This window comes from Cricetulus griseus, assembly GCF_003668045.3.
Source record: "Cricetulus griseus strain 17A/GY chromosome 1 unlocalized genomic scaffold, alternate assembly CriGri-PICRH-1.0 chr1_1, whole genome shotgun sequence".
Classification (NCBI taxonomy): Eukaryota; Metazoa; Chordata; class Mammalia; order Rodentia; family Cricetidae; genus Cricetulus; species Cricetulus griseus.
Genome location: NW_023276807.1, coordinates 58677805 through 58702002, shown reverse-complemented (window position 1 = coordinate 58702002; position 24198 = coordinate 58677805). Strand labels below are relative to the sequence as shown.

The 24198-nt window shown below is 45.2% G+C and overlaps 2 protein-coding genes across 8 annotated transcripts in view; both read right to left on the bottom strand.

Annotated features, from left to right (window-relative positions):
- Nucleotides 1-315: 315 nt before the first annotated feature.
- Nucleotides 316-11873, bottom strand: Htra4 (HtrA serine peptidase 4). The gene is made up of 9 exons (XM_027395318.2): nt 11320-11873; nt 10848-10947; nt 9905-10109; nt 7372-7566; nt 6953-6985; nt 6178-6292; nt 5761-5818; nt 5295-5390; nt 316-1306 (listed from the first exon to the last, which is right to left on the bottom strand). Exons 1-9 carry the CDS (start codon nt 11804-11806, stop codon nt 1141-1143), a joined length of 1455 nt encoding a protein of 484 aa, XP_027251119.1. The 5' UTR covers nt 11807-11873; the 3' UTR covers nt 316-1140.
- The window catches only part of Plekha2 (pleckstrin homology domain containing A2), a 110551-nt gene continuing 87952 nt past the window's right edge, over nt 1600-24198 (bottom strand). For 6 of the 7 annotated variants that reach the window (XM_027395322.2, XM_027395320.2, XM_027395323.2 and 3 more), the window contains 4 exons: nt 23511-23574; nt 16595-16672; nt 14889-16020; nt 1600-1634 (listed from right to left, as the gene is read on the bottom strand). In XM_027395322.2, the coding sequence (XP_027251123.1) occupies nt 15661-16020; nt 16595-16672; nt 23511-23574 (502 nt within the window). In that variant the 3' untranslated portion in view covers nt 1600-1634; nt 14889-15660. Of the gene's footprint in view, nt 1635-12121; nt 16021-16594; nt 16673-23510; nt 23575-24198 lie in introns of those variants that run through there. The other variant, XM_027395319.2, reaches the window with a different exon arrangement.

Genomic DNA, 24198 nt, shown 5'->3' with positions numbered 1-24198 from the left:
TAAATATAACGTAACTGACAGGTCAGACCAAGAGCCTGCTCTTCAACTAACTAGCCATGGACTCTAGAGACAGAGCAGAGATATGCCATGCCCATTCCCATAATAACTGACATAAACACCAACAGAGCTCAGGTAAAATTAGTCCTGGAAACAACCACCTTAACCCTACTTACAACAATAACAATTGGAAGAGGCAATTCATAATTTCTTCACACCAAGGCTATATTTTTACATTAATTGTGAAGAAACTGGACCTCCTTAAAAATATACAAATCAAGCTTCACATAGACTTTAAGGAGATCCAGGGGTGCCATATTTAAAAAGAAAATTCTGTAATGCTCGATGGTAAGCCCTTATCTAATGTACACTGGTCCCCAGGTTTGATCCCCAGCAACCCTCCCAAGTCTGGAAGACAGTAACTAAAATTCCTACCCAAAATTTAAGCCATGAGTCAGCTCTACCTATGTAAAATCTCTGAGTGTTTGTAAGCTCAAAAAAAAAAAAAAGTATAAGTCTTAAATGGTTCAAAACATATTTTAATGGAAGATGTTCTCAGAAACACTGGAGGACCCAAATTGTTTCTAAAATGATCATTTTGAGAATATTCCTGTGTTATAATCTGATGTCATCAGTTTCCATCTGTCTTGTAATTGATGAATTTTCTACTCACAATCCCTGGCCAAAAATGTGATACGACCTAGGAAACTGAGTATACAGAGGAGGATTGTTTAAAATGTGATTGCCTTTTTACTCCAGATTCAGGCTCTTAATACTTGGCAGGTAGATTATTTGTACATATGTGTGACATGTCAGTTTGTGACTATATAGGAGGTTACTAAAGTAACCTGACAAGATTCATTTGGGAATTACCTGCTTTTCAGTTGCTTCTGTCTTTAAATTTTATCAGACCACATGACTGCTTCCACTTGGCTTAGAACTGTTTTGTTTGTTTTTTTGCAGCAGAGGAGCACCCTCAACCTCAAGATCCATGTGTGTGTGTGAATGTGTGTATACAAACGTGTTCATGCATTCAAAACATCAGTTTTTCTTGATGTCCTAAAGCCCCTGCCATTTTTGCCACTTCAATACAAACCAGGTAACACAACTGGTTTTGCTAGCCAGTTTTTCAAAGTAAGATACTTAATTGATTATCTCAGGTGTGACTGTCAGAAACAAGGTTTGACTTCCTCGACGCACAGTGATGGAGAGAAAGTCATTGTCCTTAACAGCTTCAATGACATCAGTTGTGGTGGTGACAGGTTGCCCATTTATGCTGATAATTACATCATGGTCTCTCAACCCCGAGCTGAGAAAGAAAAAGAAAAAATGATGAAGCCGTGTGGTGATGTTGCATGCCTTTAATTCCGGCATTCGAGAGTCAGAGACAGGCAGAGCTCTGTGAGTTCAAGGCCGACTTGGTCTACAGAACAAGTTCTAGGACAGCCAGGGTTGCACAGAGAAATCCTGTCTTGAAAAACAAAAATAGAGAAGATTGCTTAAATTATAAGAGTTCTACTCATTCTCATTTGGGGTGTGTTGTCTGCCTGTCTCATTCTCCATCCATCCATCCATACACACACACACACACACACACACACACACACACACACACACACACACACACACACACACACCTGCCTGCTATTTTACTGACCATTAGACATATGAACCAAGAAGGCAGGACTAGCCTGAATCCCTCCAGCTCTCAGGGTTGTAGGAAGATGTGTCCTGAAGCCAGCTTGAGGACAATCACCTTTTGTGTTTCCTATAGTATTAATACCCTGTGAGAATTCTGGAAGAAGCTGCCTCCTCACATGCATTGATTTCACTTGGAACGGACAGGTAGGTTAGTTTCTAATTTCTCTTCATCTCTGCCCTGTGTTGACTTTAAACATTACTAAATTCACTAGCAAGAGTGCCAAGCCCAGACAGTGTTTTTCCCCCAGGAAGTTGTGCTCTGATGAGTCTGACTGGACAGCCCATCCCATGGTTTCTGGAACTGGAGCATGATGAGCTGCTGTGTGTCCCAGATGTTCTGCTTCCCATAAATCAAATGTCACTCAAGTTTCCAAGTCCAGATGTTTACAGCTCTGATTCAAGGCTGTAGTCCTATTCAGTCTTCAACACATTGACCTCACATAGAATATATACTCCAGATACAAACTTCACCTCCAAAAGCAAAGTGCAATAAACATGGACAGGCTGGTTTGTAAAGGTAAGAATGGGCTAAAAGAGGAACAAAAATGATTCCAGAAGATGCTATTTAAGGAAAATTAGAAGTTCAAGAAAAAAATTACAATGTGAACAGATTACCAAGATATGTGGAGTTTGAAAGATTTGAGGAGCAGAGAGTATAGCTGAGTGGTATAGGGTATGTTTAGCATGTACTTCGTCCTTAGTTCATTGGCCAGTATCAAGGGTGAGAGGTGGGGGTGGGAAAGTAATGCAGTAGGGCATGAAGAGAAGGAAGGAGAAAGCTACATGCAAGAAATCCCTAGGAACAGGACAGCAGCAGATGACTCAGCAGTCGTGAGCAGGGAAACAGAGCAAGAAAGAACCAGTGCTGTATCATGGGGCCTACTGTGCACTGAATATAAGGAAGTTGGTTCACACAGGATAAGTGGCCTTTTCCCATTCTCATATCTTTCAACCGATTAAAGTGGGATTTTATCCTGTGTCTATCAGACTTGAAAATCCATCTTCTTGCCACTAAGTCAACTCTGCCTCTTGGAAAGGAGAGTAACTACAAAATCAGGATTGTAGAGGAATTAAACCAGGCTGCACATCTCCTCCCTAACCCCTATGTAACTCCACACAGCTGCTTCCCCTTAAAAACAAGGACTATGTCATAAGACTCCTCAAACAACTGTGTAAAAACACTGTGGTTCCTCTGATATAATAAATGTTTCCTAAGTGCCAACTGTTGTTTGTAATTATTAACAGTTATTAAATATAAGTAGATGGAAGCCAGCAAGGAGGTATGTTGGGCTGTCAGAGACTTACAGCAGTAATTCTCACTTCGACAGGCATATAACTACCCACCTGGGAATCTTGTCAAGACAAAGACTCTTTCCTAGGGATGTAGTCTAGTGATAGAACAGGTGTTAAGTACACACAAGGCCCTGGGCATGAACTCCTGGAAGCAAGTAATATTAAAGTGGAGTTTGGGAAAGAGGAAGGGTAGAAAGAGGTGGGAAAGAAAGGAGGGAAGCGAGAGAGAAAAAAGTTTATCTGGCACAGCTAAACCCAGCACTCTGGAAGTCAGGACAGGAGAACCCAGAGTTCAAGACTACTAGCACAGAGGCAAGGAGACAGGAGGGGTGAGGGGGGTGGGTCTAATTCAGGTATGGGACTCAGACCTGCCTTTCTGTCTGGCTCCAGCTGAGGCTGCCACTGCTGGCACAGCACACTTTGAGAACTTACAGAGCTGAGAGTAGCTCTCTGGCCTTGGATCAGAAGTTAAAATAAGGAGTCAGGGGAGGGGCAGGGCAGGGACCCGGAGAGAGTCTAGAAAAGCTTAGGACATGCCAAATCTAGCAACGGGAGTCCTGACACTTAGCCATGCTTAACTGCTGGTACCTATGAGTTCTTCCAGGTCTAACAGCTACCAACATCCAAGCAGATTGTTGAGCCCTTGAAAAACAAACAGGGAGCAGTACCAAAGGAAGGACAGAGCTCAGGAGAACAACATTTGTGGAAGAAGCTGCCTCTACCTGATACTAGATGTCCTAAAGCAAAGCTGAAAACTTCCACAGGGCTGTTTGATCTAGAAGTGCAGTTGTCAGTCCCAGCAGTTGGCACTGCCATTCAGACCTCAGTGAAAGGGTGTTTGTGAAGACCTACAGGACACTAAAACTTAGAGCACCCTGAACCCTTCCCATTTGTTTTTCTTTCTCTCTTTTTTGCCCCCCCCACTCTCACTGTCAGGAGTCCCACAAGAACACCCAGCTACACAACCATAACTTATGTGCAGAGGACCCACATCAGGGTCCGTGATTGTCGATTCAGTCTCTGTGAGCCCCTATGAGTCCTGCTTAGTTAATTAATCCTTCCCATTCTCATTAACTAATAATTGCTGAACTGTTCAAATCATTTGTTTATCATTAGTTGACGGTTATGAATAACTGGGACATTGTAGCCCATACCTATAATCCTAGCATGCAGGAGGCAGAAGCAAAAGGATTACAAATTTCTGGTTATCCTGGGCTCCACAGTGAGGCCATGTCTCAAAAATTTACAGTTAAGAGATGGCAGACAGTCAGAGGGTAAAGTGCTTACCACACATGTATAAGAATAGTTTGGATCCCCTGCCCATGTATTTAAAAAAAAAAAAAAAGCTGGACACAGTGGCACATGTCTGAGATCCCAGCACTGGGGAGACAAAGATAAGCATATCCTAAGAACTCTGGGGACAGCCAACATAGCCAAATCAGTGAGCTCCAGGTTCAGTGAGAAATCCCGTTTCAAAACACTGGATGGAAGTAATTGAAGAAGACACTCTGTATCTACCCCTGCCTACTACACATACACACCCATATTTGCACATACACATGAAAACATACACCAAATTCTACAATTACTATATAAGTCATTAACAACTTAATACATGAAACTTAGTTAAGTAATAACTAGTAATATTGAAAGAATATGTTTAGGGGCTGGTATATAACTAAGCTTACATGGAAAAAGGGAGAGGGGTTCAACTTGGTAATTCCTAGCAAAATTAATTTTAACCTAGGCTATGAACCTGAGCCCCTGTCAGCACTGTTCAATATAAATATAATTCAAGCTGCACATATCACTTTAAATTCTAGAGTAGTCACCTTTAAAAAAAAATCCAATAAAGTTACCTTAATGGCACATCGTATTTAATGCCACAAATCTAAAATTTTGTCATTTAACACAGAATGAAAAGTTTGAAATTTTGACAAATATTTTACAATTATTGCCTATAAGTCTTTGAAATCCACACAAAATACAACACACCCACCCTGCCATTATGCTCTGATAGCTCATCCAGTGCAATAATTAACACAAAATTCAGTCCTTCTGAAAACAAATAGGAAAATGATTTGCCCTGTTTCTGGTGTTTTTATTGTTTTCATCTACACCAATTTAAATCAAATGCAATTTTAAATTGAGTCACTGAGTCACGCTGGCCAGCTTTCAGAAGCTCAGTGCACAGTGTGTAGAGGCTATGCCCATGATTGGTGCTTAAGTCTAACTACTCCAAGCTCCACGTGGTTCCTGCCTAGAGACAACACAGGAGGTTGGACAAAGGCCTCTTCACTTACCTTGCAGCAGCTGTTCCTTGAATCACTTCGTATACAAAAACTCCAGAACTCACATCAGGGAAATCTGGATCTTGCCTTTTCATCTCTTGAAGGAGGCTGGGAACAGTATAAAAGTTAGCAACACAACCATCCCCTGAGGCCTGAGAAAAGACTTACCCTCTCACAGCATACTATCTCTTTCCCCATCTCTTCAGCTGGAGACTGGCAGGCACCCAGGTAAATCCCACCCAGCCAATCACAAGCCACCTCTGCTGTGTGCTGTCTCCTCCTCTAGGCCAATGGCTTTGTACACATCTCTGGATGTGATGTGTAGCTCAACCATAATGAAAGACACTGGTACTGGCAAAGGGAGATGCAACAGAGCCTGTGTTCACAAGGGTCCCCTTAACTGTTGCCCAAATATGCTTTTGTTTTCTTGGTAAGACTGCCAAGTGATGGCTTGTTACCATAGTTACCCAGTGCTTACTTTAGAGTGAGGGGCAACATTCGAAGACCCAGGTATTTCTTCTGTGAGGGGGCCTTTCCTGGAAGGGAAAGTCATGATATATAATTCACAATTTACTTCCATTTGGCACAGCTTAAGAGACACCTAAATCCTAGAATCTCTTGCTAGAACATCTGGCCTTGTACACTATCTGCTTCAGAAAACATCTGTGGTCAACACAGATACATCTCCAGCCAGCGAGTTCACTTCTAAACTGTACAACACAAGCATTTCTGTGGATGTCTCATATTTAGCTTTGTGCTTAGTGCCCCAATATGGTTACCCACCCCCTGTTATATATCTGAGACCCAGTACCTCAACACCATAAAGAAGTCAAGCTCCAAAAGGTGGGAGTGAGCATGAAAAACAGAAGGGTCAAATCCCCCCAACCTCCTTCACCTTTCAACTGGCGCTCGTGATAGTCTGCCAGGAACTGTCTGATCCGATCCGAGGGAATCGCAAAGGAGATTCCTGCAGTCACCTTCAGTGTGTTTATACCAATCACATCACCATCCTGGCAAGGAAGAAGAAACTCACCGTTAAGTCTCAATGCTCCACAAACAGAACCATAAACTAATCTCAAAGGACCAAAACAGGAGGGTGAGGGAAAACCCACTGCTTCATTAGGGAGAAACAGATTTCGTCTTCCAGGGCAATTAGGGTGATGACAAAGGAAGAGGTGCTTTACAAATACAAAAGTTACACTTATTTCACATTCAAAATGTCAAGGCTATGCTGGGCATTGGCAGCACCAAGCCTTTGATCCCAGCACTGGGGAAAGCATGAGGCAGGTGCATCTCTGTGAGTTCAAGGCCAGCCTGGTCTACAGAGTGAGTTCCGGGACAGCATAGCCCTGGCAGAAGTCTGAGTTTAGTCTCCTGGGCTTTTGGTAACTATCCAATGACAGCAGAAAACATGTAAAAGAGGGGAACTCTGAAGGAAGTGCCAAGAGCACCAGCGCCCTAGTGTTCTTGGTGAGATGAGAGCACACACCAGCAGGATAAATCCATCACAGGCTCTAAAAGTTTCCCTAACCATTTACTTAAAACCCAACAATAAAAAGCACCATTCCTTAATCTCTCCATGAGAGAAGCACCCAAGCCTGCACCACAGATTTTGAAACACGTTTAAAGTTAAGAAGAAATAGGAAGCAGTGAGGAAAATGACCACTTACCAAGTTCACCAATGGCCCCCCAGAATTCCCGTGCTAAAGACAAGTTGAGAGAGTCATCAGTTAGCAAACAGATACATTTCTCCACATCTTTTATACAGAGTTGCTCATGAGTTTTACCAGAGCAGCCTGCATCCCCAAGGCAGGCAAAATTGTGCCCCTCATCCTCCCAATCCTAAAGTCAGGGCAAAGCAAATGGACCCCCATATGGTTTCATAAAGATGACCTCTGCAACAAGCCCCAAGTGTGGGTGCCAGTTATATCAAACATTCAGCTCCAGCAACAGGGCATTCCAACCCTCCCTTAGGGATAACCTCTGAGAATGCTCAAAGACCAAAGGGAAAAGAGATCACTCGAAAGTCTTCTTCTTACTCTATCCTAGCAACATCATCTGAGCTGAGAACAGACTCCCAGTGACTCACGTTAATGATGGCATCTGTCTGGATATAGTCTATGTCTGAATCCTTCAGTCCCAGCTCTTTGCCGCCTCTCTGTGTGGTGCTGACAATCCCGGCAGTCACTGTGTCCTGCAGGGAAAACGGGCTGCCCAAAGCTACCACGAACTCTCCGGCACGGAGATCAGATGATCTCCCCAGCAGCAACACAGGAAGGTCAGTCTGCACATGGGGGTGAGGAGCAAAGAAAGAAAAGATGGAAAAGAAGAGCACGGTCAACCATACTGTCCCCTGCTGACACTGGCCTGAGCCAGCACACTCCCTCCTGCAAAGGGTCTTGCCTTCCTTCTTTCTCAGATGCAGATCCCACCAAACTCTCCCTTTATTAAGATAACTGACATCATCTCTAAGATCAAAACTTGTATTTCTAGCTGCTAGAGAGGTGGCTCAGAGGTTAATAGCATCCTCTGCTCTTCTAGAGGATGTAAGTTTGGTTCCCAGTACCTATGTTGGGCAGTTGACAACCACCCCTAACTCCAGCTCCAGGGAATACAATTTCCTCTTCTAGCTTCCATGGGCACTTTGTATTCACTTGCACAGACACACATACAAATATACATCAATAAAAATAAGATAAAGTTTAAATTTGAAGTTGTATAAAAATTACTATTAATAAGTGATCAGTGAAATGTCTGGTGTTAGTTTATTTATTGTCAGAGTGAAGTCATGAACAGGATAGAGATCACGCAGAATAGCATTCCTCAAACTGTACTGACGACATAAAACCCCTAGTTGCTTATCAAAATGCAGGTTTGGGTAGACCTGGGTGGATCTGAGATCCAGGATTTCTAACAAGCTTTCAGGTACAGCAAGGACCTCAAAGTGTAATTAGCAAGTTTGATTGCATTGAAAATGATTTCCCCCAAAGTTACATCTGTTGGAGAAGGAATCATAGGAGTGAGAAAGAGCTGTTGCTACTAGACAATTAATAGAGATTGATGGGGATTGATGGGTAACAGAAGGAAAAACATAAAAGGAGAGTGAAATCCTTTGGCCAGGCATCCTTCCACAATGCTCACAGCTTGGGTTTCCTGTTCCCCAAAGCTGAACGTTTGACTTCAGACTTGGCCTTCTCATCCCTGCTGTCTGGTGGCAGTGACAGCACAAAAAGACTGGAGCCAGGCTGAGTAGACCCTTGGACCTGAGTAAGCTTACAAGGCCCTGTGAATGGGCCTAGAATCAAGCTAGGGGTTGGGCAAGTATTGGAGGTATACAAGATCTCCTTGTTTCCACCAGCATATGCATTCTGTAGAGGGATAGCTACTGTAGACCCCAGGTTAGAGAAGGCCTATTGGCCCAAGTGGGCCTGAAGAGCTTGAAGCCTGATAGCCAGGCAGGAGCCAGAGTGGAAAGCAATTCAGAGGCATCTCGTCTGGGCCTTGTGCTTCCCACACAGGGTTGAAGGTTAAGAGGGTGAAGCTGAAACCAAACCCCCCAAGAGTCCCAGGACATAGAAGCTCTGCAGAAAGAAACTGGGACAGTGTGCCAAGGCAAGCTGCTGAAGCCAAGGTGGATAATGCTGGGTTATACCCAGGCAGATGTGGGGGCATCCTGGGCATTCTCTTTGGGAAGCTGTCCAGCCAGACAACCATCTGCTGCTTTGAAACTCTGCAGCTCAGTCTCAGAGTTGTGTGAGCTGCAGCTCCTGCTGCAAAATGGGCAGAGGAAACAGATAAAATGAGAACCTAAGGAGAGAGGTGAAACAGAGACCCTGGTACAGGCCTGCATGAGGAAGTAAATGAATTTCAGGAACAGAGTGAATGGACACCAGGAGATTTCATCCCTGCAGTTCAAGAGTCTGCCCTGCAAGAGATCAGTTTCATTGTGAACAGCCTTGGCTGGAGGGGGATGTGGCCCAGCCTGGCTCTGTAACCCACCCCAGAAGGGCAAACAATCACTGACTGTTTCCAAAGGAAGGAGTGTGAAGCTACAGGGTCTCCCTTCCTTGGGACCTAGGGGGAGCTGTGTCCTTTCCTCTGTACCAGTCCTATTGGTACCCCAGGTGTAGGAGTCTGAATTTCACCCTCCTCTACTCTGAGGTTGGTGAGGTACGCCATCTCTTTTCTTGAGGTTAAGCCTTCTCCTCCCTTCCCTGTCCCCACTCTGGGTTCTCCTACACGTTCCAGACTGAGTCACCTGCACTGCCCAGGGATGGGGGTAGACCAAAGGGGGTAGGCAAAGAGAACCTGGAGTCTGTACCCCAGCGGCTTTGGGGACTAGGTTCTTCATTTCCTGAGGAGGGGTTGGAAACTCAACAGGTGGGGACAGAAGTGTAACAGGGAATGGGGGGCATTGAGGGAATGTGAGGTTGTTATACTCTAAATTTTAATCTCCACATCACTCATCACTTTGTTCTAGGAGGAGGAAAAGGAGAAGGAGAGGAAGAAAAACATACCTTACATACAAAGAAAAGGCATAGTGAAGGAATACAAAATGAAATACCGGCAAATAAACTGTGAAATCCCCAAATGTGAAGACCCCGCCTTAGCTCTCAACTCACATTTGGCTCAATCTTAATCAGTGCAAGATCCAGTTTATGGTCGATGTCTTTGACAGTGGCTTCATACTGGGCCCCACTCTGGAGCTCTACCTGGATCTTCTGATGGTTGGTGAGGACATGGGCATTGGTGATGATGAGCCCATCCTCAGACACAATGAACCCAGAGCCACTGGAGGAAGGGATTTCCTGGTTGGTAAGAGGTGATCTGTCCCGGAACAGGACAATAGTATGAGCAAAGGCAGGAACTGGGGAATCCATCCATTGTGAGTCTCAGCAAGCCTCACATTTATCAACCATAGCTCCAGTTTTCACAAGTATGTTCCTTTTCCCTGTCTACTTCTATTCTCTTCATGTATATATGAGCGGCATGTAGCATGTCCTGGCCATCTATCTCTTCTGAACACAACTCAGAGCTGGGACACTGCTTCCTCCTTCAAATAGGGCAGGAGTGGCAACCTGGGGGCCATCTGCTGCAAAGAGTCCAAACCTGGCGTTAACAGGTCACACTCCTGTCACAGTGTCAAAATCTAGCTCTTAGTTTCCACTACCAACTTGTGTAGTAAAATAGAACAAGTTAATTTTCTGTCTATCCAGGTTTACTTGCACGCAAGTGATGGCTAGGGCTAAATGAGACCACCAAATGCTGACTAGTTCCTCTAATCAGCCCTAAGTTTTGCTTGGGTATGGGGGAGAAAGAAACCCGAGCCACCAACGTGCACCGATGTAGCTTGGATTTAGAAGCCAAAATCCTCATGCTTGGTTCTTTGCTCTTTAGCAAAATAGCTCTTAATAATTTTTCTTCGGGTACTGGGCTGGAACCTAAGATTTCCCCCACATGCTTCGCATGAGCTCTACTGCCCAGCTGTACCCCGCCAACTCTTTGAACCTGGGTTTCCTCACAGCGTATCAAGTGGGGTAATTGGCCCCAGGGTGTGACCTTTACCTACGGTATAGCTGCAAATGAACCACAGATGGCGCCACCTTCACCACCACTGCGGCAATAAAGTTAAACTTCCTCCGGAGCCTCCCAGCACTTCTGGTCCCTGTGAATAAACGGTCCATGGTGAGGGCAGGCACTGCTCCCTGGATGCAGGTGTCACATCTCAAAATTTCCCAGCATCTCTCCGTCCCCCTTCCTCCGCAGACTAGTGGATGAAAGGCATACCAAAGGGAAGAAAAGAAGAAAGAATCCCCGTAGCAACCAGTAGAGACCACATTAACCAGGCAAAACACCAGGAACAACCACAACAGGTTGAATCTTTGGAGCTGGCAAAGGAGGGTAGACCGAGAGAACTAAAGAGCCCCCATTTCATCTTCTTAGGAAGATGAAAGACTTCCTAAGAGTCTTCTTAGGAAGACTCAGAAGTGTCGGGGAGTGGGGAGTGTGGTGGTGGGGTGCCCTGAGCCTCGCTCACCTGTGTCCCCGCAGCCTCCCTTCTGTACAGGCACTGCCGGGGGCGAGCCCCGCAGGCGCGCGGCTCGGTTCTCCTTCCGGAGCGCGCACAGGCTGGGATAGGTGCGTCCGTCGCTGCCGCACACCGCCGCGCCCTCCACGCCCTCCACACAGCCGCAGGTGCCCAGCCATGCGCCCCCCGCAGGCTCCCGGGAGAATGGGGCACCGCAGCGCAGCCCCGAAACGCACGGTCGGCCCCGCGCCCCGCCACACTCCTGACCCTCTGCCGCAGGGCACACGCGGCAGCAGCCACAGCGGTCGGGTACCGGCGCCGTGCCGGTCGAGCAGGTGGGCAGTGGCGGGCAGCGTGTGGCATCGCAAGCCACCGGACAGGGCATCGAGCCTCTGGACCTCCTGGTCTCTGCCCAGGGAACAGGCAGTAGCAGCAGCCACAGCAGGAGAAACTGTGCCCACATGGTCCACAGCGGCTGGGAGCTCATCTTGTTCATGGCCCTCCTGGATTCTACTTTTCCAGTTACTTCACTCAAAATTCACAACTGGTCTAAAATGAGCAATCCTTTTTCCTGGCCTGGGTGCCTACCCTGCCAGACTCCAGACTTTATAAAGGACAGTGTCTGGCTTACTTCTGCTCACACCCACACCCATATATCACCCACCACCCAAACCACCCCAGGGCCAGGGCCACCCACCTCTAAGCCATAAAAGGGAGGGAGGGTCTACTCTAAAACCAGTCATGGGGCAAGTGACAAACGTGACCACTCACCCACGGCCACGAGATCTGACCAAGAAAACAAACAACCAGATTTCATATTTCACATGTTTTTATTACAAAAACAAGCAACCAAACAGTTTTAGAAAATTACGTTTTGCTACATACCAATTAGGAAATCTCGAAACATAAGAAGCTGGAGTTTCCATGCACTCAGCTCAGTGCTTTCAGAGGTGTTTCACAGCTCAAACACTGGCCCAAACGGGCCATGCCACACCTTCATAAACAGAGGACCAAGGGGTCACGATGTGTGTTTTTGCCAAACATTCACTGTATTCAAAGCCTACCTAGTATGAGTGACTGTAATTGACTCTGGCGGGGGTGGGGAGGAGAGATCTGAGGAAAACAGATTTTAGAGGGAAAAAAATTCAAAATTAAAGTGGTGACATGGGAAACTTAATTTCCAAAACGCTGCCATTTGCTACCAGATGACTGTTTATTTGGTTAACATTGAAGACATCAAATCCACTGCTCAACAACTGATCTGTTATTTATTCAGGGAGTCATTTTAGTCCTAAAGAGAGCATATTTATATTTCAAGAGGGAAACAAAATCAGTTTGCTTCCATTGAACTAAGACACTGGGCTTTAAATCTCTCCCCAGAAGCTCATCATTCTACTTGGGAGAGAATGTCTACTTGGTAGAGGTGTCATTCCACTGCTTTGTCCTGAAGTCCCTCCCTAGGCTGTGGTCTTCCATATTCTCATCAGGGTTCACAGAATGACACACTATTTTTGCCAGCTATCACCTGACCTTGGTAAACAAGTCCATCAAACCTTTCAAGGCTACTGGATGGTGAGTCCTTCAGGTGCTGAGGACACTCTCTGAGAAGCCTTGAAGAAGGACCTAACCCCAGAGACTGCTTTTATTCCACACATACACACACACACAAAACAAAAACAAAAACACAGTACCTTTAGTAATTCAGAAATCCCTTCTGATTTATCCACAATAAATGCTTAACCACAAACCCACACTGTATCACACCCTATTCCCCCTCCACACACACACACACTGGGTTCTATTTTATACATTGAAAACTAGTTTATGCACTATCTTTGGCTTACATTAAAATACTGAGATAGGCTGGATATGGTGGTACATGCTTGTAATCCAAGCAGTCGGGAAGCAGGGTGGAGGCAGGAGCATTACCAGTTCAAAGCCAACCTGGACTACATAGCAAGACTCAGGCAAAAAAAAATTTAAAAAGGGTGGGGGAGATTGGTATAAAACTGGTCAGAAATCTGGACAAAATGGGAATTCTGAAATAAAAATTAAGAATTCACAAGGATAATTATATTTTCCCAACACTGAAGCTATATTAACTTGGAATTCCTATGTATCAGCCAGTTAGAGTCATGGAAAAACTGTACTGTCCCTTTATTTATATAAAGTAAATTGTATTGGGTTTAATATCATGACAATGTCAAAATACTTAATGGAACCTATCAGCTTTCTATAATGACCAGTTCCTGAAGCAGTAACAACCTAGCAAACAGTTTATTATAGGAGAGAGACAGACAGATTTCACAATTTAAACACCAGCAGATGACATCATCTCTGTGAGTCAGGGGATGTGTAAAGCCCATTCCCGAGTTCCTAACTTATTTTCATTAGTTCCTCATCTCACATTGAGCAATTCTGTTGAACAGCCAAATAATTTTCTAGAGAAAGATTTTAAGTTGAAGCCAGAGACAAAGGGCTTTTAGAGTTAGGATTAGGTTTTGAAGTAAGTTATAACCTTGATCATCATAAATAAATAATCCCCCAAACCAAAGAGTTTATGAAACCAAAATATACTAAGGTTCTTTTAAAAAGCAATAATAAAGGGATAGAAGGGAAAAGATGGAGAACAGGAAAAGGAAAAGAGATCCAGTGGTTTTTGTCTTTTAGATCAGGAGCATAAGACCAAACTTCAAGTGGGGGCAGCTCCCACTCGATAAGCTCAGGAGTTGTCGGTGTGGCACCAGCTTCAGGATCATAGCCCAGTCACATTAGAAAGAACACACAACACACACTTCCACTCACACTTACAGAGACTTACGCCTGTTTTTCTTTTTCATTAACTATGGACATAAAGAGTGGTGATTGGCTTAAATAAAATGCTTCCTAATCTCTTCTTAAAAAGCTACAAGTTTCTAACGAAAAATGCAACTAACTTACATAGCTGATAAAAGTTACACAGGAATGAGCCACATCCTCTCTCCTTGCAGGAAGCAGCCATAAGTCTCTGGTAACATAGTTCACTGAAGGTTTATACACAAATGCCCCCAAAGGTGATGGAAATAGTATCTTGCCCAATGGGAAAAGCCACACCCTAAATTTAGGGTGGAAATCCAATCTTCTGAACTCTTCTAGAACCCAGGAAATCCCTAGCCAACAACTCACCCTTTGATTCAGTTTCTTTATTCCCAGTTTCTATTCCGTGAAAAATATCACTATTGAAAACAATCATCTTTGTTGTCTCTCCACTGGGGAATCCACAGGATCTTATCAGATCAAGCTTGGGTTCCACCTACTATATGCATGGCTTCATTTACCAGGTAACTTAAAGAATAAAAAGCAAGTCCATCAACAGGGTGCACAAGACACAAGCAAGCACTTAACATTAGACAAACGACAACCCATTCTAAAAGAACCATGAGACAGGGATTCAAGATTTGCTGTGCCAAAGCAGAACTATTCTCCTGTCTGGAAATCAAAGGTGCTTCCTGAAATAAACAATTATCCATCTCCTCTCAGTAGTCCCTTTGCATGAAGCCTCTGAGATGGAGATTGCACGCGCGCGCGCGTGCGCGCACACACACACACACACACACACACTCAAATAACATGGTTTCAAGGGAAGTGTCTGTTCTGGCCTCAGCAGTCCCACATTTTAACACTGATAACCCCATCCTCGGGGCCTGATACAGAAAACAGACCTGTGGCTCTGTCACCCAAGTCTACAGTACTTGGGGTCACAGAGGATCAAGAGGACAGCATAATTCCCACAAATGGCTATGCCAGTTTAATTAGCCATCATGAGTCATAAGAGGTCCCCTTCTCCTCCCCTGGGAGGTGTCCTGAGGGGAACTGCCCAAGAAGACATTTTGAAGTCATTCCCCAGATTGTAAGGCCACCTCTCAGTCGCCTGTACCCTGATGTCTTTTTGTCCTGATAAGCATCTCCCTGATACTCACACATCAGCCAATAAACAGGGGTAGATGAAACTAGCTCTTTGTCTGACATCCTGTATATAGACTGGAAACAAAACCAAGAAAATAAAAGAAATACAAACGGGGGAGGCTTGGTTAGAGGTAAAACTAGACTAACCACCCCCAGACAGGAAGTATTAAAATTAACCCCTCACTAGGAAACCTGGGGAAAGGGAGGCACTCAAGAGGCAATGGGGTATGCCTGTGGGTCTAACCTAATGACTTCCCCTAATTAAATACACTGCATTGTATTTAACAAAAACAAAAGCCAGCTGGATGGGCCCCTCCACTATGAGTGCTATTAGCCTCTGTCCTCTACCATGGCAGAGAAAATGAGTCACAGAGCCATCTCTCCTGCACACCATGGCACTGCATATCACACATCAGAGGTCCGTATGTTTTCGTCATCAAGGTTGAACACAAATGGCTTCTCCTTGGGGTGCTGGGGCTCCGACCTGTGCCTGACTCGAGAACTCACCAGCACCCCCGTAGCGTTGCTTTCCCCAGGGTGAGGCATGAATAAAGAGTCCTCTGGAACATTCTCAGCTGACAACAGCTTTTCCCCAGCCTGGGGGACAGGTGTCCAGGGTTGCCAGGAAGAGGCCACAGAAGGGGCCTTACAGAGAGCCCTTTTTTCTTCTACTGCTGGCCGCCGCCTCAAGATGGAGTTAGGCCCACTTGGGAGGCTGGAACTTCCAGGTCGAGTCAAAGAAATGGATCTAGAAAAGGATGGTTCCTAAAAGCAGAAAGAGAAGAAAAAAAATAAGGGATTTTCCTCGAATTGTTAACCCAAAGTCTCATGAAAAGTACCCACCCAGGATCACCAACTCAAACAGGGACACTTGGCTACAAAACCCAAGTAAGTACATTGGAGTCAGGGGCACCTGCAGTCCCTGCTCCCCAGGAGCCTAAGGCAGGAGGCTTGCTTGAGCTATGAAGTTCAGGACTGGTCTGGGCCACACAGCAAATTCAAAAATAATATAAATGCATTTCAAAAGTAAATTAATACATAAATAAGTAAAGTTATCAAGCAGAATTCAGTACACATGTTTGGAGATCTGCTTGAGCCTCGACTTGGAGGACACATTAGAAACTTCATCTCTGTCCAGCCCAACCTCATTTCCACCAACAAACCAAAGAAGAGGAAAAAGAAATGTCCCCAAGTAAGCAGAAACAGAAAAACAAGTGAGCCTGCCTATGGCTCAGCTGCATTCACAGCTGGGCTGCCTGCCTACATAACCAAATAAATGCCCGTTCAAAGCTAATTTATCTTTCAGAGGACACTGTGGCATAGAAAGGAAGTGACTTACTCTGGGGTGGCACTTGAGGGCCTGCACAGCTGCTCCAATCTCCTGAATCCAGCTGTGCATGTCTTCAGGGCTGTCCGCCTGCAAAACATGCACAACACTTATACACATTTAGGGGGTGTGATTTCAGCTTCCAAGTCTCTGGCTCAAGTTCATAAAATCACATCTTTTGGGCTCAGAGGGACCTTGGAAACCATGTAGCCCAGTGGCTTACAGACTTCTGAGGATATCCCACCACCCCCCACACACACACACACAATCTCTCTCTTGATTCCTCCTAACTAAAACTGCTCAAAGTGAAGCTGCCCTAAGAGGGAAAGGAGTATGGGGTGGGGGATACCCTAGTGCCCCATCTGTTGCCTAAACCCATCACCCCATTTATACCCCATATGAAAACAGTTGAGCCACCCCAGATTCCTAGTTTTTACCCCAAAGGAAAATGAGGCCCAAAATGCCGCAGTTCCAGGTCTGAGGCTGGTCTAGACCCCACTCTTCTCATCTCTCCCATAATTATCTATCTGAACAGGAGACTCCTACTTTAAATCCCACTAAAGCAAACTCCCTCTGCAGACCCTCCCAGGTATACACAACCATGTATGTGTGTTGCCAATGGAAACCACGCCTTCCTCCAAGCACAAGCTACTTAGGTCTGTCAGGAAAATTTACCCCAGCCTTGAAGTGACAGTTAAGCTGAAGTACACAATAGCAGAACTGAGTGAAGCATGTCCCCTACTAACAACCTCTTCAGCCCAGAAGGGGGCAGCAGCCTCTCTATGGAAAGAGGAAGACAGAGGAGCCCCGCCCCTGCAGGCAGAGCCTCTGGGTGCCTCCCAGCTGTAAGACGCAAGAGTGTAAGTGAATACAGATAGCTGCAGAGGGCCCTATGCAGTAGCTGCCAAAGAGTGGAAACAAGGCTTAAGTTCCGCTGTCCCAGCACCTTCCCCTATCCACCTGAACACAGAGCTCTCTCTCTCTCTCTCTCTCTCTCTGTGTGTGTGTGTGTGTGTGTGTGTGTGTGTGTGTGTGTGTGTGTGTGTGTGTGTGTGTGCTGTGCAGGCTATGTTCTCCACTTGTTCCCCTTGCTTGTCCATACCCCAGCCCACTCTTTGAATTCTACCAGGATAAAGCAGGGCCGATTTGCTTTTTATGGGGTTTTGTTTTTCTTATTTTCTCTCAAATTTGCATTACTCCTCCCCTTCCCATCAACCCCCAAGCAGAGCCCCTTGGTTAGCCATGTGCAGCACACACCAACAAAGGCACTAGGTCAAAAAGAATGACGAAGGCCTGTGGTGCACAGCTCTAACACCTGCTACCTGCCTCTCCCTACGATTCTTTATTTATACTTGCCTCTCCCCCATGATTCTTTCCAGCTACCTGGCAATGTAGTAGCTTTCCAAGAAAAAGATAAATACACCCCTGGTCCGAAGAGAGTAGCCAGAATTAGGTAACCAAACTTTTCCTAAAATCAGGATGACAGAGAGCCTGTTCCCTAGACAGACCTACAAGGAAGAACTAAGTAAGCTGTGACGTTCTACTGTTTGACAGTACCCAGACAGCAGGGCACTCGATGTATTAGTAATGATTGCTATTTTTACTATTCTGTGGTAAGAGGGGAGCCAATAAACCTGAAACTCTACCAGCATGGTGACATATGACTTTAATCTCAGCACTTGGGAGGCAGAGACAGGTGGATCCCTTTGAGTTCTAGACCAGCCTCATCTACATAGGGATTTCCAGGCTAGCCAGGGCTATGTCGTGAGACTGTCTCCAAACAACAATAAGGCACAATGCATTCTACCATTATGGATTTATTCAATGCCCTTATCCTGAGACATTTTTCTTCTAATTACATGTAAATCCACCCCCAAAGGATCAAAGGCTGAGTTGGGTGTCAGCGGCAGAGCACTTGCCTAGCACATGCAAAGCTCTAGGTTCTAGAACCAGCAAAACAGCCAATTTTTGTTCGGTTTTTTGAGACAGGATTTCTCTGTGTAACAGCTCTGGTTGGTCCTGGAACTCACTCTGTAGACCAAGACTGGCCTCAAACTCACAGAGATGCACCTGCCTCTGTCTCCCAAGTGCTGGGATTAAAAGCATGTGCCACCACCACGGCCTGGCACAAGCCGAATTGTAAAAAGGATCAAACAGGATAACATATTTGGTGGAGAAAAGGTTATTATGAATTTATCAAAAAAGCAGATACTGCGAATGATACTGTATGAAATGAAAGTAGATTTTATAAAACACCCTCAATAGTTTTAACCACTGTTCTATATTTTAATTTCAAAGTTATTTTTATGCGGGATGGAGAGATAGCTCAGTAGGTTAGAGTGCTGCTGTGCAAGCAAGAGGACCTGAGTTTGAATCCCCAGGACCCATACAAAAACTGAGCATCTGCATATGCCTGTAACACTAGTATTGGGGGGGGCAGACAAGTGCATTCTGGGGGCTCACTGGCCAGCCAGCCCAGGTGAAATGCCAAGTTCCAGGTTGGGTAAGAAATTCAAAGTGGAGAGCTCAAAGAGATAGCTCAGCAATTACAAGCATGGGCTGTTTTGCTAGAGGACCCACTTTTGATTTTCAGCACCCCCATGGTGGCTCACAACTGTTTGTCACTCCAGTTCCACTTGATCCAATGCCCTCTTCTATTCACCACAAGCACCATACACACATGTGGTACACAGGCATCCATGTATGCAAGGCGCCCATACATAACAAATAAAATGATTCCAAAAAATAAAGTAGAAGTCAACAGAGAAAGACATTGACATCCTCCTCTGGCCTCTGCACATATATCACAGGCATGTGTCCCACGTATAACACATGAACACATACAACACACATTTACCATCATTTAAAAATATTATTCAAATATAAAAACGAGTATCACATTTGATTCCACACAAGAAAAAAATATCATTTCAGAGCTGAGGTCCATCCAGCCCAGGTGACCTACTAGGAAATTAAAAAGTGCCCAACACTGAGCAGATAGAAAGGGAGATGTCACATGTACTTTCCTCTCTCCCTGCCCTGCCCTTGTGTGCATTATGGTTTCCCCTTGATGGCAGTTTGTAAGAAGAGAGCAAACTTCCAAAATAAATTCTTTCAACCTGTGGGTTTACTGCACTCCAGTGAGCTTCCTAGCATCAGTTGAGTCCAGCACTAACGAATGCAGTGAGTGATGGCAGACAACCACAAGAGACACGCACTATCTACCTCTGGGTAGCACTATAACCCCTGAATCTCCAGCACTGCCTTCTTCCTTTGATCCCCAACTTCTTCCTTTCCTAAATGAACCCTGGATGATTGTATAAATTATACAGGGTATAGTTCTAGGAAGTGGTTGACAGACTTCCTAATGACAAGACCCTTTAATATAGTCATGTTGTGGTTACCCTAACCATACAACTATCTTCACTGCTACTTAATAACTGTCATTTTGCTTCTGTTATGAATAGCAATGTAAAATCTGCTATTTCCAATGATCTTAGGCACCCCTGTGAAAGAGTGGTTTGACCTCCTTGATCACCCAAGGTGTCATGACCCATAGGTTGAGAACCACTGTTCTAGGTGGTACACTTTACCTTAGAGTCTAAGTTATGAAGTAACTACCCACGAGTTCTTGCTTTACACTCTGCAAGTCCCTTGTCACTCTTTGAATCAGTACGGTTGTCCTAGGAGTGAGCTAAAGACCATTTCACAGAGTTCCCATTTCTAGCAACAAATACTCCTGATAAACTGCCAATACCTCAGGCCCTCTATGACTAGGAAATGCAGATATGGAGACCCTGCTCTGTATTTCAAGGATTGAAAGTCAGATTATGTTTGGGGAGTTGCTGGAGACTGGCATCCGGACTTTCCACATTCCAGACAAGAGCTAAACCCCGGAGAGGTATCCCAGCTCTGAAATTTCACCTTGAACCCTTGCCCAGACCTGAGAAATATCTACCTTCAGACAAGACCAGTTCACTGTACCATTTCCACACATGAGAAGCCTGACTACTACCCAGATCTGGTCAGCTTCCAACATTTCCAGTCACCCCAGGTTGGTCAAAGTAGATTTTTTATTTTTTGGTTGTGGTCATATCCTCTACACAGTGATTCTCAACCTGTGGATCATGACCTCCTTGGGGATTGCATGTCAGGTATCTTGCATATCAGATATTTACAATATTATTCATAACTGTAGCAAAATTACAGGTATGAAGTAGCAATGAGATAATTTTATGGTTGGGGTCACCACAACATGAGGAACTGTATTAAAGGGTCATAGTGTTTTGGAGGTTGAGAACCACTGCTCTACAGCATAGGCTCTGGGCCTGGCCACTCAGCACAAGCAAGTCTCAAGTACCAAATACCTGTCAGTTGGTTCCATAACTCACTGAGTTTCTGATCCTGAATGGATCATTTATCTTTAAAGCTCCTGTCTCCTCCTCATGGATAGATTGGAGATGAGGCACAGGTAAACTATGGAAAATTAAGCGATACACTTCTGGCTAGCTACTGCTCAGCAGTGGCCCTGAAACATCTATGCAACAACAGCTGCTTTTCGTGAATTACTAAGAATGCCACAGTGTGAGACCACAGAGTATAGGTGGTATATCTAACCCTGCTGCCATGGCAGTCTTTCCTACCCCAATGAACTCAATCCCTTTGGAACCATAAGCCAAATTAAACCCTTTCTTCCTAATTGCTTTTTTTTTTCTTTTGGTTTTTTGAGACAGGGTTTCTCTGTGTAGCTTTGGAGCCTATCCTGGCACTCGCTCTGGAGACCAGGCTGGTCTCGAACTCACAGAGATCCGCTTGTCTCTGCCTCCCGAGTGCTGGGATTAAAGGCGTGTGCCACCAACGTCTGGCCCTTGTTACTGTTAATCATTGTATGTTATCATGGTAACAGACAAGTAAGCAATACACTTAGTGCTAACACTGCTTTTCCTCACAATTGCTTGCCCTCTGTACTACCAGGGAGTTGGCAGGTATCAACCAGCACAGAGCCTGAGCCACACCTCTGGGATCTGTCTTCATCTCTCCTGTTCCCCTTCACACAACAAATTCTCCAGTCATGGAGAATGGACCTTTTCTGTCTATTTGAAATTCATCACTTTCCCTCATCCATCTAAGTCCAACCCCCAAATCCTTATCATGGCCTTCAGATTGGCCTTTTTAATCCCACGTTGCCCATTTCTTATCTGCCCTTCATGATATCTGGGGTCAAGTAGTCTTCAGGGTCATTAGAAGCGCTGGGGTTAAGTTTTTAATCTCCATTTTATATATGCAGAAAATGAGACTCTGGATATTGTCTGAGTCCAGAAGCTGTTTCATATTGTTCTCATCTTACCTTTGACTTAAAGACCAAATATAAACTTGCTATAAAAGCAGAAAGAGCAATAAGACTGCCAATAGCTGTGTAGCCTACCTCACAGCTCTCTATTCTCCTTCCACAGGCTCTTGTCATGAGGCTATTCCCTTGCCTGGCCTCCTCTCCCTCTGAGTCCTCTGGTCACCATCTTCCTTCAGAATACCTTTCCTGCCTCTTTCTCCCCCAATGGACAACAACAGTCACCATCCTAATGGCAGTTCCAGTAGTCACAGTTCTGTGGAGGAGTTGCTTTGGTTTTGTTTATTAATTCCCTTGTCCCCTTTGGGGTTGGCTTGTTTTGTACTGGTGGTAAGTACGTTTGGATTCTTTACCTTCTGCCACTCATGAGGGGATTCCCTGATCTCCTTGATGTTACTTCAATTGCAAATGCTAAGGGCTAGTCTTTGTGAAGTTCTAGACCAGTTCCCACCAACGTTAAGTATTACACAGCATAATTTACGTCGTCTAGCAGCTTTCCCTGTTCATCTTCTACCAAACGTGCGATATCAGTTGCTTGATTACTTAGCTTAAAGATCAGTTCTGTCTAATCCATAAGCCCAACCTCAGACCTAGGCCCTTGACCATAGTCTACCAATATCAACTCAACAGCTAGAGACTTGTGTTAAAGTACAGGCTAGTCCTTGTGTCTGAATGGCAGGGGAGAAAGAACAAGACTTAAGAGCAAAATGAGCCCTTCCATGATTCAATCTGCTCCCCTGCCTCCCCTCTGCCATCTCTTCCTGAACAGTGTGCTTGTCCCAATGAGTATGGCCTGAAGACATCTGAGTCAGCCAGCGTGGCTGCTGGCCCAAAGTGGAAAAAGAGTAGAGACACAAGACCTATTACTAAAAGAATGGGAGACAGGCCTCATCCAGTGAGGGGGGGGGGGGAAAGCCTCCAAAACTCCGCTTGGGAATACTGCATATTTCACCACTAGAATCCCACATCAGCCCCACGCTGGAGACCAGCACACTCAGTGGGCTGCTGGGTAGCCTAGGCTGAGGACTTGGCCCTGGAAGTCCTCACCCTGCTTAGAAATCTGCCTGGCTAGCTGTTGTGACTTAATACTAGATTGGGAGGGCTCCAGATCTGAGGGTGGGGGAGCTCCTGGTAAATGAACGATCAGAGCCCAAACAATGGCTTTCTCTGTGCAGCTGGCTATGCACCTGTGCCCGCACAGGGCCCTCTGTGCCTCTGTCTTTCTGCACACAGTAATGTCCATACATAGGCAGGACTTATAAATACCCTCAAGAGCAGAAGTGAAACCACCCACCAGTTCCCCTTTTCTCTGCTTAGCTGGAGCTATGCTGCCCAGTGCAGCTGCTACGGGCACACATCCTCCAGCACAATTGATTGACCTGTTTGTAGTGTCCTAGGGGAGGGAAACTCCTGGCTAGCATCCTCCTTAGAATGAAACGGGACACAGACTGACTAAGGGGCTAAATTGATCACTGAGAAACTGCAAGCTCAAGAGAAGAGAAAACAAGGGCAGGGGTGGGTGGGGGTGTCGTTCACCCACATTTGCAGAGAAGTAACACTGGTCTTGGGATAAGCATTTACCTGTACGTAGAATGTCCTGGAGGTGGTTATGATTTCAAACAGGTTGTCCCTCATTAAGAGATCACTAGGGAGGGAAAGAGAGAGAACATTATACCAGGAATTGTGAGTACTTTGCTTTGCACAATATATCCTATAGTTTTCACTAATGCATCTCCAGACTTTGTCCTGTCTGTGGGTAAGGTAGCCCAGGTTCAGAGACTTTAAATGCAATGTCTGCCCAAGGTACTAGAGATCAGCACCCACTGAGTCCAAACATGCCTCTTCTAAGGAAGCTAACGTCATTTCTAAACCCTTCCTTCCTCCTGGCCAGCAGCTCCACCCATAGCTCTGAGTTCCTGCCCTTGGCCTCATTGCACTGTCCCAGGGGACAAGGAGCTAAAGAGAGAAACAGAAATGGAGAGTAAAAAAGCTTTAATATTCGCTTCCCAGGAAACTGTTCAACATCCTTAGCCATCAGAGAAATGCAAATTCGAATTATTTTTAAGACTTCATCTCACCGCTGTCAGAATGACCCACAGCAAGAAGATAACAGATGCTGGCAAAGATATGGGGAAAGATGAACCCTTACTTACTAATGGTGTAAACTGGTACAGCCACTATGGAAATCAGGTTCCTCAAGAAACTAAAAATAAAATGGCCATATGACCCATCTATACTACTCCTGACAGGTTGCTGGAAAGACTACTTT

Excerpts from the sequence above, each read along its gene's own strand:
- Htra4 (XM_027395318.2), bottom strand. The coding sequence starts at position 11,806 with ATGAACAAGATGAGCTCCCAGCCGCTGTGGACCATGTGGGCACAGTTT. Across the intron at positions 7,567-9,904 it reads TGATTAAGATTGAGCCAAAT|ACTGACCTTCCTGTGTTGCT; the intron begins GTGAGTTGAGAG and ends CCCCATGTGCAG. Across the intron at positions 6,986-7,371 it reads AGACAGATGCCATCATTAAC|CACGGGAATTCTGGGGGGCC; the intron begins GTGAGTCACTGG and ends ACTTGTCTTTAG.